This window comes from Eucalyptus grandis, chromosome 2 (genome assembly GCF_016545825.1).
Source record: "Eucalyptus grandis isolate ANBG69807.140 chromosome 2, ASM1654582v1, whole genome shotgun sequence".
Lineage (NCBI taxonomy): Eukaryota > Viridiplantae > Streptophyta > Magnoliopsida > Myrtales > Myrtaceae > Eucalyptus > Eucalyptus grandis.
The window spans coordinates 5,006,244-5,022,280 of NC_052613.1; the positions used below are offsets into that span (position 1 = coordinate 5,006,244).

Sequence of the window (16,037 nt, forward strand, 5' to 3'; positions counted from 1 at the left end):
TATTCCACTACTTTCAACCATAATCCATGGCATTCCTCGAGCACACTCAAAATCATTAATAACTTCAGAGTTGCGCATTTTTTCTGCTTGCTTTTCATAATGATAGATAAATTGAGATAAAGTCATAGTCTTACATGTGATATCTTGAAAGACACTATTGGTGCTTTTACTTCTTTGTGTGGATCTAATTCCCGCGGAAAAAATATCTTGGCTAAATACAGGACACCATTATGACATAGGCGATATATATTCTCCAACCATTTGTTGTCTTTAAGCTTCCACTCGTGATACATAGCTTTCCAAGTGTTTTCCATTTCAAGCTCCGACTCGCACTTATATAAAAGTTTATCCAATATTTATCGCAAAAGCCTGATTTTCCAAGAAGATATGCAATATGATACGTAGCATTTTTCCCAATATGCTATACACATAAACGATGACTAGTATTAGAAAGAACACTTCTAATAGCATTTGCCATTGCATAATATTGATCAGTAAAAATAGTTTTTTGTGCTTTATTACCTATTACCTCTAAAAAGGATTGCGAAGCCCACACAAAAGAAGCAATAGTCTCATCCAATAAAAATGCACAACCAAATAGAACATTTTTCCAATGATGACTCAACCCAACACAAGGTGCGCATATCATATTGTATTTATTTGTACGATAAGTAGCATTGAATACCACAACATCTTCAAAACTTTCATAATCCAACTTGGATATACCATCGGACAAAAAAAAAATTGATCAATTTTTGCTCCTGATTCAATTGAAATGTATAAGAAAAATTGCTTTCCATTTAATTGTAAGCAATTAAAATGGTTAATGAGATTTTGACAATCCCTCGCAGTAATCAAGGCTCTTATCTTTGATTGCAAATTTTGTTTACAATCCCGTAGTGTAAAGCCAACATCTCTTGTCCTCCCGCTTCACCACTAAGGTAAGAATACACTTTTGTAGCCCTTACACCAACCCCGGCTAAAGAAGTCAAAATACTTCAATTAGTATTCGTTATATGCCGATATGACCGTATTAGAAAATGATGATTATGAATATCTTCAAATTTGACAACTACCCAAACTCCCTCTTTAATTTTGAATTTAATGCAAGCTTTACATCAAGTTATTTTCACAGTTCTATATACATCTTTTTATTCATGAGGTAAGATTGATGGAGAATATCCTTCACAATTACATAGAAATGTGCAAGCTCGCAATATTCATTTACTATTGTTTGCATTTTATCCTTTTCGCACTCCAAATCCTTTGCAAATTGCATATGAATTGTATGTATTATAAGTTTCGTCTTCATTAGCAAATGTCATGCCAATTTTTAAATTCAAAATCTTTATCAACATTATGGATGATGACATTATCCTTTGCAACTTCTACAAGTTCAAAAAAAAAAAACTCATCATTTAAAGAAGAAAAATAAATTCAAAACAAATTTAAATTCTAAAGAGATAAGTTATACCAATTTATCTCGAGAACAAATCAAATTAGCCACCAAGGCCTACGAATTATCTAATGAATATTAGTAAAAATATAAGTTAGTCCAAAAGTGTTTGTGTGTACATATGTTATCTCAGTTATGATGTATTATAAGCGGGTTTCATGAAAGCAATAGATATAAAATAGTATTCTCACCACACTTTGTGAACACCCGCTTTTAATCCAGTCTCACGGCAACATACTTAAGGTCGCTTCCTTATAATATTGAAAATATGCTCCATTGTAATCATATAAACAATAGACATTCTTTTAAGCCAAACTGAAATTTTAAGTAAATAAGAATCACACCTAATTATGTGAGAGCACCTCTCTCTTTCTGAAATTGAAGTAGTAAAAAAAAAAGTTGAGGTACAACATATAAGTTAAAGCATTTACAATATATACAGAGAGGAGAATCACTTATTCACACCTTGGTTTCATTAGCGGCACTTTTGAGCCCATTAATTCATGATAGCCAATAGTAAAGTGTAGACTTCTTGAAGAGAAACCCCAATAAAGCAAACTTAAATTTTGGTATGTGAAGACAAAAGAATTATGACAAGAATGAACTCTTGAAACAAAAATGAAAAGCCATAGATAGTTTTCCTGTTAGCAATAGTATCATATAATCAAAATTAGATTAAATTTAACCAACAAAAGTAATCCAAGCAACAATTTTGGAATAATAAATAAATGTAATAGATAAGCAACAAGCTTTGTAACAGAACAGATCCACTTAGTTGCAAAATATTGAAAGAAAAAAACTTATTAGCAGGTCATGCAACCAACAATCCTCCTAGCTATAAAAAAAAAAAAAAAAAAAAAACTCTTATTGTCGATTATATCTATGTTATTATCTTATTAAGGCAAAGGAGTTTAATCGAAACTCCGATCTAACCAAAGGCGTTGGACTTCATCTTTGGCCATGCCAATCAATGTTGGCTGATCTTCGTCTCCACTGAACAACACCTAGTCACTTGTTAGACTATCACCAAACCAAACTTCGTCGACCACCACAGGAAAAAGCCAAAACAGAGTAAACCCAGAATTGAAGAAAGTGGACCTAGTTTAGGCATTTCGTCGAATGGATGGTGGGCGACTCAACTAGATTGTTTAGGCTCAAAATTTAGACAATAAATCATGCTAGCTACACATAAACATCACAAACATCACATATTTTGGGACACGACACTTCACAGGTTTCATCCTTAAGTGAACAGGAGTAGCATGGCGATTCTAACCTTTTGTGGGAGAAAATCCGGTAGCGATGGCAAGGGGTACGCTAATCTGTCTAGTGAAGACACCAAGAAAGCTGTGAAGGCGGAGAGGCTTGAGACCTAGCAGTCGCAAGCTTCTTCTGCTTTGGCTTCAAAATCGCTGGTGTCGTGCCCAAGCCCGAAATCAAGAATGACCCACTCGCGGTTTCTATTGCCCGAGCCAGAAAAGCAACGACCTCGACAAACGAAGCGAGCAACGTGTGAAGGCGAAGAGGGCTCAGGACCCAGCACTTGAAAACTTCTTCCACTTCGGTGCCAACACAGCCGAGCCCGAAAATGAAACCGACCCACTCGCAGATTATGTCGCCGGAACTAGAAAGGCCACGATGGCAACAAACGAAGCAAGCGGCATGTGAGGGCCGAGATGGCTCGCGACCTAGTAGCTGCAAATTTATTATGCTTTGGTGACGACGTGCCTAACCCAAAATCAAAACCAAGCCACTCGTGGTTTCTATCATCAAAGCCTGAAAGGCGACAACGGCGACGAATGAAGTCGAAGTGGAAGAAGGAGCGCAAGAGCAAGAGGTCGAGGGCGTGAGGGCTTGAGGGCTTGAGGTGAGTGAGGAGCGGGAAGGAAGATGAAGAGCTCCATGTTCAAACGTGAAAAGAGCAGAGAGAGAGAGAGAGAGAGAGAGAGGAGCCTCGAGAAAGAGAGAGCCATTAATGGTCGCTCAACCTAGTGTCGCGTACAACTAGCCCTAGAGGAGAGAGAGAAAGTAATTTTTTTATTATGACTTCATATTACACGTGTTGTTTTATCGGTGGATCCACATAGATAAATATATGCCAGGTAGGCGGGTGACGTTTTATCAGTGCATCCACATAGATAAGTATATGCCGGGTGGGTGGGTGACGTGGCGCTCACCAACCACCGAATATTTTCTCCATACAAACAAAATTTTGATTTCCATAAGTAGAGTTTCTTCATTTAAAAAGTTCTTATATTCATGATCCAATTGTCAATCAAATTTATTTTAATATAAAATCCAAATGACATCACCAACCGTTATACATTTTGAACTTGTGTTACGTTGTGACACCTCAAATTTCTTTTATCTTTTCCCTCTTTTGTTCTCTATAAAAAAAAGAAGAGAAAATGGCGGAGCGGCAGCAACCATTTCCCTTTAGCTGTATTCTTTTCTTTCCTTCTCAGCTGAGACACACCACTTTCCTTTCCTCCCACTTCCGTTCATCTCCACCGAGCCCGACCCCATCTCAACCTCTCACCGCCGGTGCCTCCGTCAAGCAGCAAAATCGTCGTTGTCCAATCCCGTTCGGAGCTACCGCCGTAGGCCGCGAAGCCCCAGCTCGTCCAGCGCCTTCTTCCTCTTTCGCCGGTAAAAAATCCAGGCAAGTGGAGCAGTGATTAGGGTTTTGGGTGCATGGGTTAGCTTTATTTTATTAGGCATGTGAAGATTGGGGTGGATTTCGGGGTTGGGTGTGAAAATAGAGAACCACAGCTCGATTTAGAGCTGGATTGTAAGTGTTTTTTGTGTGTATTCCTCCACCCCCTCAACCTTTGCATTGTACTGTGTCTGTGGTTTTGCGCTTGGTGTCGTGGAATTAGGGCTTTTGAACTTGCTTTCTGTCAGCCTTTTCTTGGGGCGATTAGCGTGTGCTCGTGTTGGAAGTGCTCGTGCGAGATATGATAGGTTTTAAGCCGGTACGTGGCTTGAGCTGTGGAGTTACTGTCGGTGGAATAGATTTGCAAGGGTTTGGAGATCTTTGATCTGATTTGGTTTGGAATTTGGCTGAATTCAGTGCTTAATTTGATGTTGGCGATATTTCGACCATGGTTAGTTTAGCAGTTTGAGTGCGATTGAGGATGGAGTGGCTGTGTGGTTGTTAACTTAGCTTCGGAAGTCATAGCATTCTTCTTTTGATTACTGATGTAGGTGTCGATATGGTTGGTATCGTGGCTGTCTTGGTTGTGTTGTTGATGAAGTCGAGGCGAGAGGGCGGCTGTGGTCCATTGTTGTTGAGTAGGAAAGACGGATGAGGTACAAAATGGGTTTGCGTGTTGATTTAGGAAGGTTGAGAGTTCAATTGTGACTTTAGATGGATTTTTTCGAGTTGTCGGTGATGAATCGCTAGTGACCAATGCTCGTTTAGGTGCTATACAAGTGTGGTCGAGGCTTAAATGAGGGTTCGTGAGAGGACTAGATAGCTAGGAGTAGCTAAGTGCAGGTGTTAAGAGTCCATAGTTGATCTGTTCGGGAAGAAAAACTTGTTGAGGTAGCTGGTTTGCTGATTTTTTGTTATCAAATGCATTAAGAATTGGATGAACTTATCTTCTGGAGAGTGGTGCAATAGATCCTGATCTATGACATATATTTAATTGAGATTGTTCTGAGTTAAGCTGACCCACACGAAGACTTGATTTTATACTGTTAGTGAGCTGTTCAGTACCATGAAATCACGACCTCAGTGCGCTTTTGGATTTCTATAAAATTGTTGAGTTAGAATATGGATTTGCTTCCTTCGTGAAAGTAGCAGGAGACATGTAGGTGCAGAACATATCAAAATTTCAAAGCATTTTACTGAGTTTCAAACTTTGAAATGGACTAAACCTCCCCATTGTTGATTCTGTTTGGTAAAGGGAATTTTGAGCTGGATGAACCACATTGCCGCTCTCTTTACAGAAGAAACCGAACTTGGTTTCCTTCTTAAAAAGTGTTCATTTAGGGCCTTACTATCACATATTAAAACTTGAAATTTTTCTGTGATGGTTTACTATGGTTTTGGTTCTAAATACTAAGACTAGTCGCTTTCACCTAGTTCTGTCCAGCTTAGTAGATTATGAGTTTTCTGCAAGAAAATGTTGGACTCTTACTTTGTCGTCTCTAATGAGGGTTCTTATATACCTTGTGGTATTTAACAATGTATGTTTAGACCTTGGTGTGATTGTTAGCATACTGGAGTTGTTGGTGCTGCAATAAGGCGGAATTATGAATGTGTGTAGTTGGCTAAGGAGTCAATGAGAGACCTCGGGTGTCGGGATGCCTGGAGAGGAGTGATAAGGAGTAATAGTATTCTCTCCAGAGGACTGAGAATGGTTGAATAACTTCTCGGGGGACCTCGTGATGCTGGGTTGGGTGTGAGGGTTATAGGGTGGAGTGTCGTCTTCCCCCGGGGATTGTGAATCTCATGACGCCAAAGTTAGGTGCGAGGGTGCGGGGGTGAAGTGTCGTCTTCCCCTAGGTGATTGTTGCAGCTAGACTTCCATAAATTCTGCAAATTGATAGTTTGTTTGTCTATTTGTCTTACTATTGGCAACTCCAAGTTAAAACTAACTACCCACTTGCTGAGTTTTTATTTTGAAAACTCACACTTGTTTATTGTGTCTTTTCTTCATATTAGAAGGTGACCAATGAGCGCTCGATGTATGGGAGAGTTTTGTTTTTTGTTGTTGTTGTTGTTCTGACAATATGTACATACTCAACATGAGGCGGCATATTTAGTATTTGTGACTCATAGTGTTTTTTTTTTTTTTTTTTTTTTTTTTTTTTTTTTTTTTTGTTTGTAGAAATCTCCATCCTTAGGCTCATCTCCCCATGTGGCTCCTAGTGCAGTTCAATTTTTTATAACTCAACTTAGAATGAAATTTATTTTATGATCGTAAATTGTTATCTCCCCTGATTTATAGAGCAAGTCATGTAACATGATTTGAGATCCAGGGTGCTACATACATTCTATCAAGTTATCTCGTTCTGAATTGGCTTCGTTTTGAACAAGTTATTTTTGGAATCACGTTCTATCATTCTGAACCTATCATGTTCTAGACCTATCACATTCCGGACCTTATCACGTTTTAGATGTCTTTCTCTATGTAAAGTTTGAATGTCTTATGTCTGAAATAGATTTCACAATCTGGACTTAAGTATGAAGATATTCATCCTTAGAATTATTTTAAACATATTTAGCCTAAAGGTCTGAACACAGTCTAAATAAATTCAATTTCAACATAGACTCTTTTTTCTAGTATAATATTTGACAATGTTCTTTACACATTTTATCGTATGCATAGTGGCTTGTGCATCTTTCACATAATTACTCAATCATTAAACACGTCAACAGCCTTTGATTTATTTTACCATCTTCAAAATATCATAAAGATTTCCCTAACAACCGCAAATTTATATATGACGAACAAGCCATGCGTGTACTACAGATGACAATGAATAAACAATCGCATCCAATTTTCGATGACAATTTTAGACGGAATTGTTACGGAATGTATATGTGCCGCCCAATTATTAATTTGATTCCAGGTGACACAAGAAAAGATTTCATGGTATTTTGCCGGGCATAACCAAGGTTTGTTTGTTTGTTTTGTTTTGTTTTTTTTTTCTAATGGTCTTTTCCCTTTTTTTAATAAAGGTCCTGGCAATGGCGGGTATTGGGGCTCGGGTATCGATTAAATGTTTTAGAAAATGGGCCGCGCCGCGCTGGAAAACTGGGTAAGGCCAACTCAATTCTGTCGTACCAATTTTGTGTCCCCCATATGGATTGGAGACAATCATTCCACGCGATCGGGATCAGGTTAGCTCGAGCATGAGATGAGCTGGAACCGAATTTGCTATCCAGGTCGACCCGTCAAAGGACAAAACGAACAGTAATAAATCCGGCTTAAGCAAGCCCGTGGATTGACCCGCTCATGATCCGCTCCATCACGGGTCTACTCCAAGCACGGCTTTCGGATTAGTCGATTTCGACGACTAGTGAGTGCATTGCGGTATCACATGAATCTTAAAATCTTAGCAAACGAGCCCAAATTGGCTTTTCTTTCCAGCGACTCAATTCAATCATCAAGGAGAAGCCACGGCCACAGCCACGTGAAAGCGGATTTCGGTCCGTGCACACGATCGCACGCTCCCGACATAGCACAACGCTTTCCCGTCTCGTGGCGTGTCGTCTCCAATTTTTAGAGTCACCAGCAGATTATTGTGGAATGTTACCTACGGCGGCAACTTAAAACTACTTCCTGTCCTGAACAAGAGAGAAAGCTGACGGGGTCTGGAGGACATTCCTCAGCCGTACCGAGTGTTGACGAGATGTTCTGGGTGCAGGGTTCCTCGTGCACTCATCTCTTTCTTCCTTGTGGTGAAAATCAGGTAGGTGGCGGGACTTCCCAGTGCTTTGGCAGCGGCCCGAAGTCGTATATGATCTCCCTGTGGCAAGACCACACGAGCTTTATCGCTTCCGGAGTACCAATTCCCGCACCCCTCGGGTCTCCGGCAGGCCCAAACCTGAAGCAAAATATATGAACAGTGATCTGTATAAGCACATAGAGTTCTTAAGCTGTCAACTGAATGGCGAAAAATGTTCCGTTTCTATCTACCAGTGATTTTGAGGAGCTCCGGTTGTTCTAGCCCTCAGTCCAGCATATGTTGTCCCGTTTACTGTTTTTCCGATAACTTCCTGCAGAACGGCTCTTGCCGATCAAAACTAGAGACTGAAGCATACACGAGCAGGACTCAACGGGAAGAAAAGGAGGGTTTTTGAGCATTATTTGAATATTTTTAACAAACAATAAGAAGAGAAACAAAAGTTTGTTGAGGAGCGCATAAGAATAGGGACAGAAAACTCGCCTGAAGAAAGAGGGGATCGTTTGAAACTACAGCCGCCGTCAAATGAGCGTGCATCCGCTCAAGAACATCAAGAATCTTCGGCAGTTGATCATCCTTATACTCGGTCACAATCTTCAACAATTGATAAGTATCAAAGGCATTAAAATTAGACAACCAGAAGCGCTGGCAAATATGTCTTTCTAATTCAAACTTATGTACTGCTTCATTCAGACAACACGGATGGCCATATATAATCTTAGTCTAAACTACTGATATTGCGTGTAGCTTAAAAAGATATATGGAGAACAATTATGCCTCTATGCATCCCAATAGATCCACCAGGAATCTCCATTTTTCAATCAACGAGTTACCTAACAAAGCATCAACCTTTTTCCCAAGATTTCTCCAAATAAATCCAACTAGAAATGTTGAACGATTTTAGACAAGTGAACCGGACTATTACTGGCCCAAAGAGAAGCATACTATTTCGGTCAAATTAATTCATACATAGAATCTTTTGCTGAATACCTGGAATGGTCCGAATATTTCTCTCGTGACGAGCTCGAAGTTTTCTTCCTTCAAAATTTCATCAATCGGAACATAAACTGCTGTTGGCTTTAGGGCACCATATATATGTGGTATAGAATGATTCTCCAGAGGTTCACCACCAAAGAGCAGCTTTGAACCTGGTATGCAAAGCAAGCTACTCATGTGATCTAACATTTGTCCAGTCGTAAACTGCAACGAAGAAAGGAACTTAGTCAACAAATGATTTATTGAGGAACATGAAGAGAGGTTGTATAGAAAAAGAAAAATATCAGAATAGCTGACATGTCAAAAACTAGATCCAAACTTCACAATCCAATTTGAGTGATTTCATCCATCCAATTTCGCTAAAAATCAGCATACCAAGTTTCTAATTCCAAAATTCCAGTCATATTTAATTGATCCCCCAATACAAAGGCCAATCGGAAGATCAATTAAGTCAGTGTGGTTCCATAAAGAGACACTGACACATTCTCTAGCACAATTCTCATTCATCAAGGAGAGAAGATCATTCTCCGCAAAAGCACACCTATCATACTTACAGTGAGGACAGGGCCAATAGTTAAATCCTCTAACTTCCGTCTCTCGGCAAGATTTCTCATTTTTGAAATAAGTGAGGATTTAGACCAGTTCTGCATAAAAGCAAAATGAAGCAAGTTAGAATAATATGACAGCCTGGCCAAACTTCGAAGTTCAATGCTGCTTGATCCACAGATAAAGATTTCTCAAAAATATGCACAAGTGGATCAAAAGCATGTCTGGAGTAGATGATGAAGGTTCTCGTCTTTTATTCACCATGCTTGAGTATGTGCACCTCCTACTGTATAATTGCTACATTATATGAGAAACATTATCTGAAAAACTAACCTCATGCATAAAAAGTATCGACTGAGCAGAGCATTTCTGACCGCTACATGCATATGCATCCTGATCACAAACCCATGCCACATAGTCCACCTTCCAATAAGCAACAAAACAAAGTAAGCAGACTGTTTGCGTGGTAGAAATTCCATCATTGAATATTTCAACATTTCAACGTCTCGCTCAAACCTCTTGAACATCAGGGCCTAGAACTTTCCAGTCAAACCCTGCATCTTCCAACTTTATCTGACCCTTCAGATCAGTTGCCAACTTTTCAGCAACTCTCGAGCTACCAGTGAAAAGAGTCATGCGGGGATTTGCCTATAGAATCAATACAATAGAAAAAGTCAACCATTTACATTTCTAAGAGAACGAAATTAAATTAATTTTAAAAACCCTAATTCTGTCATCAGCCGTTAAAAGATTTTATATTCATGATAAGCCAATCAGAATAACCAAACCCTCTTTGTCAGAATTCTGTTAGTGTTGTTAGCTATTTCCTTCTTATCAAGACCAAGAAATGGAGAGTACGGACAGAAGCATCCACTTCCTTATTTGCTTAATGATTAAGTCCACTTTTGGTGCATTCATCTGAATCATCACATCATGACAGAACAATGGAAATCATTCCTTCACACAACAAGATACGACCAAGAGAAAACATCAGCCTATTTTCCATCTACATGCTGCAAAAAGTCATCTCTGGTCTCACACTAATTATATATGGATTTAGGCATAAAAAGCAATCTGAATCAGAGGCATGAAACACTTTTCTGATAACTAATATTATACCAACCTCAAATAATAGCCTGTTCATTGTCTTTCCATCAGAATTTATGAAGTCGACGTCTTCCACTGGTAGCCCACAGTGATGAAGCAATCGCATCATTTGCTCCATAACAATACTCACCTATCAAGATAAATCCCGTTGAACATATTTTTACAAAGCATCACGTCATAGAAGAAACAAAAGCAAAAACAGATTTTGACAGGATTCATAATCAGGCCAGTCCCCCAATGCACCCGCTTCTTCCCTATCCCCTTGGCCCCATTCCTCCTACACAAACGGACAGAGTTCGCTGGAATTTGTGTAGATCGTAATTCTAATATTATGTGAATTCCCCCAATTAGTAGTTTCAAATAAATGAATATATCTCATTGGGCAGTTTGACCTTATTACAGCAACAACATTAACATGAAATCAACTTACCTTGCTGTCAACTTTAACAACAGGTTTGTTGCCCATATAGAGTGCACCCATCAACTGCAGAACAGGGATCTCTAGCGGGAAGTTGAAGGGAGTGACAATGGCAACCTACAGGCACAATAAGAATTGCTCATAATGAATAATCTAATTGTCAAAGTGAAGATACTACGATATTCTTGATGAATGAGCAAATGTATCATTTGCTGGAAGCAACACTTGAACTTCCCCAACCAGACACCTCATAAGAACCCTTTTCCTTTCTTAAAAGTCACTGGAGCTCAGAAATAAATTCAGCACTTTGAGAAGGAAAAGGACCATGCAAATGTCCATGAGCCGTGTATGTGCACGTGCATACACATTTGTCTCTCAGCTCTTGACTGCCCTAGATTCTTCTGATTGGAAAAATGAGCTTAGAAATTTTATTTATACCGAATGAATCACTCAAGTACTTGTGGCTGAATAATCATTTCCAGTTAACCATTCTTGATGATGCAACTCCTACTACTCACACCAAAAATTATCTACGCAATCCAAGCTATCTCAAACTACACAATCCACTAGACAAGACTAATTTATTGAGGAAGAAGAAATCACATGACGGAAGAAAAAATTCTTACAGGGCCATATGGCCAGCGGAAACCATGACTTTGCTGTCCAAGGTGATTTCCAGGTACCCCAAAGGACCTCGCTAAGAAACGAACCTGCCAGGAGAAAAAAATAGAAATGGCAAACTTAGATATTAGTAGAAGAGAGTGTTTCAAGCACTAAAATGACTTCAGTGACATATACTCCATGTCTTCAGCTGCAGAGAAATCAGGAACTTATGTACGAGAAATCTAATATGGCTTCTCATCTACCGTTCAACATTTTGGCAGGTCAAACAGAAAAGAAAAACAAGAATAACCAGAGAAGGGCAAAAATTAGATACTTGAGCAGAAAAAATGGCATTATAAGGTTTCGTTCTGCATTAAAAGTTATGCTCTTTCTGCTATGTTAATGAGCAAAAGATTTGGTTAAATTCTACCTGATCCCCAGAAAAATTCTCCAGAAACTTCTGTGTAACGTAAACTTCACCAAAAGCCTGCTGGTAGCTCTTTGGCGCGACTCTTTGTATTAAACGGGTAAAGAAATCAGAGACCTGAAGTCATAAGTACAACTCTCACATTAAGATCACTCTACAGGAATTAATATCTCAAAAACTTGTTTTATATATATCAACAAAATGGAACCTTTGGCTGTGCAAGCATGTGAGCTGCTTTAGCTGATATATCTCCATACAAAAGATACCTATGTCAAACAAAGAAGTTACCAACCTTTTTAATATTCTACTCTCAGAGTCTCAGTTCCAAAATAAACAGTGAAAACAGGAAAGAACTTCAATAACATTTTCTGTTGATATTCAGTGCAGTGCCTTTCCAAAACCATCTGTTCTGATACAGCAAACCAGAAATTAGAAGTGTAAACTGGATGAGCAGAGCGTACCTTTCAGGTGCTTTAAAGGGATTGTGTAGACCATGTTTTGGGCACTTGGATAAGCTCTCCACAAATGGCTGCACAACCAGCTCATTAAGTTAAGAGAAATGCCAAATGTATGGTATGAAAGTAACTTAGTTAAACAAGGAATCGTAACTTGTGGGGACTGCGGCTAAACTGGCAAAGTCATGTTTGAAACTAAACAACAATGATATGTGAAGTCTGGTTCTAGTCAGTGTTTACACCAGAACAAGCAACAAGTGACACACTTTCACTGATTTACTTTGTCAAGATCATTGATTTCCAGCAAGAAAAAGGAGTTAATACAAGACCAGAACAATAAGATAAAAGTGCGGACCTGTATTTCCGTTTCATCCACCTCAGCAACTTTGATGAAAGGTTCTCCATTTAAAGGATCCAATATCTCGTTCGAATTTTTTGATTTGGTCCAGTTACCCTGCACTGAAGGCAAAAATTCTACATTAGACAGCAAGTGGTAAACTAGCCAAACGTTTAAAGAAAGGTCTGCCGACAATGATCCAATTAGTCAAGGGTAAAGGAAGATGCACTAGTTCATTGCTAAAGCATAGGCACACAAATCCAGAAAATGTCCCAAGTGACTAAAGACAAATGGCAATTGCCTTATTTCATTGAGGGTGGATTTGCTTCATGCTTCATTCCCGAGAGAAAAGGCAAAACTTTTTTGACCACCTACCAAAATTTTCTACTTCAGCAGGTCGTGAACCTGATATTTCCTCCGCATTTACTGTCGCAAACGGTAAAGAATGGAGAGATCTGCTGTGGAAAAGCAACAACATCCACACGTGAGAAACTCAGGAAACCAGCTTTAATCCAGAATCAAAAGTAAACTCGTGGCATTTCTGGGGGATGTGACGTTCCAGTGATTATAACTCGTGGATCAGATATAACATTGACAATCACGTGGCCTTCCTGAGATCTTGGCATTTCCGGGTGATGATGGCTGATGATGGTCATGGAGATAAAATTTCAAGAAAACAGAGAAGACTCCTTAAGCGAGAGAGACCCACTATCAATAACTTCAAGAAATCGTCAAAGAAGGTCAACGAATTCAACCCCACGAATGGCATCAACCGACAGTCAAACACACGACCCACCCAAGAACTGAAAACAAATATATAAAAAAAGAAAGGGACGAAGCTTTCTCGCGGGAAACGAGGTGGGGTCAAGGAAAAAGATTGCCTCGAGAGATGGTGGAAGGAACTGAGCCAACTCCGACCGTTCCTCGGACCTCCGATCCTCGCTTGCCTGAAGAGCAGACGCGAACCCATGTCCGGTTCCCGTCAAAGAACGCGAGAGAAATCGGATCGGGGCGCGCGCGCGCGAGAGGAGGAAAGGATTCTCTCCGATCAGGAACGTCGCCAAATCCCAAGTACCCACGTTCGCAAAACCGATGGCGCAACAGACGTGAAAAAAGGGTCGCTCAGCTCTCGTCACTGGGGAAGCATCTGCATCATCCCGACTCCTTTATATCCAAGAACAACGTCCCTGTCATCATCCAAACCCTCGGAAGCAGCTTGCCTTTCTGAGATTACAGGTTCGTGCGGTGGGTTCCACCTGCCTCTGCCTCGGGCCTGCATATGATATTCTGCGGGCCTAGAGCCTGGACTTTAGCCCCTTAGGTTTTGAGTGGCCAGATTTTTTTGGAGAACTTTGGTTAAATTTCTAAAAGCCTCTAAAGATCTTTAGTTCAAAGCTGATTGAGAGGTCCAAGATAGCACTTTTGGAATACAAGTCTTAGTACTGTTCACTATTCATTGGCCTTTTCCACGGTTTGCATAGAGGAGCTGGACGGAGGCCGACAACCGTTGACATTGCCTAGGGTCACCCAAGTCACGTGACCTCAGGCCACACCTGAGGTTGTGGGACGTTAGGCTACCTCGCTTGAGGTTGGGCTATACCCCACGTGAGATTGGATAGTGGTTGTTTTGGCCAGTTGACAGTTGAGCTCCACCGAAAATTATTTGAGACTTTTTTTAAATAAAAAATTAGCAAAAGTCATTAGGAGCCATGCGAGATAAAAGTCTCATGCACGGTTTTAATGAGATAAAGAAGCAATGAATCCTCTTTTCAACTCTAACTTTTTTTTATTTTTATACTATGCCCAATCCGACAGTTAGTTTTATACATATGAAACCAGCAACGACTCCGAAAACCCCTAAATGCAAAGCCAAATGATGATGAGCAATGTCAATCAACCAAAAACTTTGCATTTGTGGAACTGGAATCCTCCTAGAGCCACCCTCGCGGGGTTCAACTCTAACTTTCCCACTCTAGTTGTTGCTTATCTTTTATACTGTGCACCAAATAAATGACTATTTGAATCGGGGTTTTGGACATAAAAATTCCACTGACTTGTAAAAAGTGGTCGTATAAAATGTAATTTTGACTTAATTTAAACAAATGACATTTAAGTCAAAATTACTTCTCAATGTATTTTTAAAATATACTTTTCAAATGTTATTTGCATTTTGGAACCCTTTTTACCAAAGACCTTTGCATTTTCCCAAAATATTCAACCAAAGTTGAATCAAATGCACCTTAAATTCTTGGTCAAATACTAAGTTGAACCCGAGTCCACATGAATTGAGTCTATCATGACTTTGATCATGTAAGGAAGCCTCTAGGGAATGGAGTCTCACATCGCTTGGGAGAAGCCAACCTACTCTACATATAACCTCAAAAGTTGCCCCCACCTCACAAGAACTCTTTTGGGGATGAGAATCTTAGTTGGTACCAGAGCCAGGTTTGATGAATCCAGCTAGAATTTTAAGCCCCAATGGAAGGGAGTCCCAAATCACTTGGGAGAAGTCTATCCACTTTGCATATAAACTCCACGGCTGCCCTCATCTCACAAGTTTTGGATCCATGAACCCGAGTCAAGTAAGAAATTTCTTCTAGTTTTCGGACGAAGAATCTATTATCTCGATGAATTAATATTCTCGAAAAAAAATATAGATATATAATTGTTTCTTCTTGTTCTTTTGCACTAAAGTTAGTCGATCGTGGTTCACTCAATTTAAAATTTCCCCTTTTATTCCAATTAGACCCGACATCCATCGATTATCTATAGAAATTTTAATCGACAAATTATTCGCATAATTTTTCCAGTCTTATGACGATAATTTAAGAATTCTTAGAGGAGAGATCATACTCAAACTCACATTTGGAGAATAGTATAGGAATTAAGATAATACAAATTACTTGCATTTTGACAATAATTGCATAATTAACTAGTGAGCTCATCGGAAAGGGCCAAATCATGTTGCTGACGATAGAATATGATTAGCCAAGGGTGGATCTAATGTAGTGCTAGCGGTGGTCGCCACTCTCCTCGAGCTCTATGTGACTTTTTTTGTTAACCCACTCAATATATAACCTCCAAGGTTGCCCTCATCTCACGAGAGTTCTTCTGGGGATGAGAACGTTAGTTGGAAATCACATGATTTGCGTTATGATTATTTTGGATCCATGAACCTTTCTTTTGATTTTCGGACCGAGGATCTACCATCTCGATGAACTAATATTCTTGAAAATATATATATTCATTTCTTCTTGTTCTCTTGCACTAAA

General features: G+C 39.5%; 1 protein-coding gene across 3 annotated transcripts; it reads right to left on the minus strand.

The window, feature by feature from the left end:
* Window positions 1–7,520: 7,520 nt before the first annotated feature.
* On the minus strand, window positions 7,521–13,954 carry LOC104419202 (delta-1-pyrroline-5-carboxylate dehydrogenase 12A1, mitochondrial). Of its 3 annotated transcripts, none has more exons than XM_010030781.3 (16): window positions 13,647–13,954; window positions 13,141–13,223; window positions 12,784–12,887; window positions 12,435–12,502; window positions 12,182–12,239; window positions 11,977–12,090; window positions 11,570–11,653; window positions 10,956–11,060; window positions 10,542–10,655; window positions 9,935–10,066; window positions 9,752–9,841; window positions 9,427–9,516; window positions 8,867–9,076; window positions 8,360–8,470; window positions 8,110–8,189; window positions 7,521–8,017 (listed from the first exon to the last, which is right to left on the minus strand). In XM_010030781.3, the coding sequence occupies exons 1-16, from the start codon at window positions 13,733–13,735 to the stop codon at window positions 7,879–7,881; spliced, it is 1,671 nt and encodes a 556-aa protein (XP_010029083.2). In that variant the 5' UTR covers window positions 13,736–13,954; the 3' UTR covers window positions 7,521–7,878. The 3 variants fall into 3 exon arrangements, with proteins under 3 accessions (XP_010029083.2, XP_010029092.2, XP_010029100.2); XM_010030790.2 differs by having other exon boundaries at window positions 13,141–13,220; window positions 13,647–13,953; XM_010030798.3 differs by lacking the exons at window positions 13,141–13,223; window positions 13,647–13,954 and adding an exon at window positions 12,995–13,013.
* Between the last annotated feature and the right edge of the window lie 2,083 nt (window positions 13,955–16,037).

What these genes read in the sequence shown, in the direction of transcription:
- LOC104419202 (XM_010030781.3), bottom strand. Translation starts at nt 13,735, where the DNA reads ATGGGTTCGCGTCTGCTCTTCAGGCAAGCGAGGATCGGAGGTCCGAGG. An exon ending in TTGTTAAAGTTGACAGCAAG is followed by an intron (nt 10,656 to 10,955) that starts GTAAGTTGATTT and finishes TTATCTTGATAG; the next exon opens with GTGAGTATTGTTATGGAGCA. An exon ending in CGATACTTTTTATGCATGAG is followed by an intron (nt 9,517 to 9,751) that starts GTTAGTTTTTCA and finishes GCTTTTATGCAG; the next exon opens with AACTGGTCTAAATCCTCACT.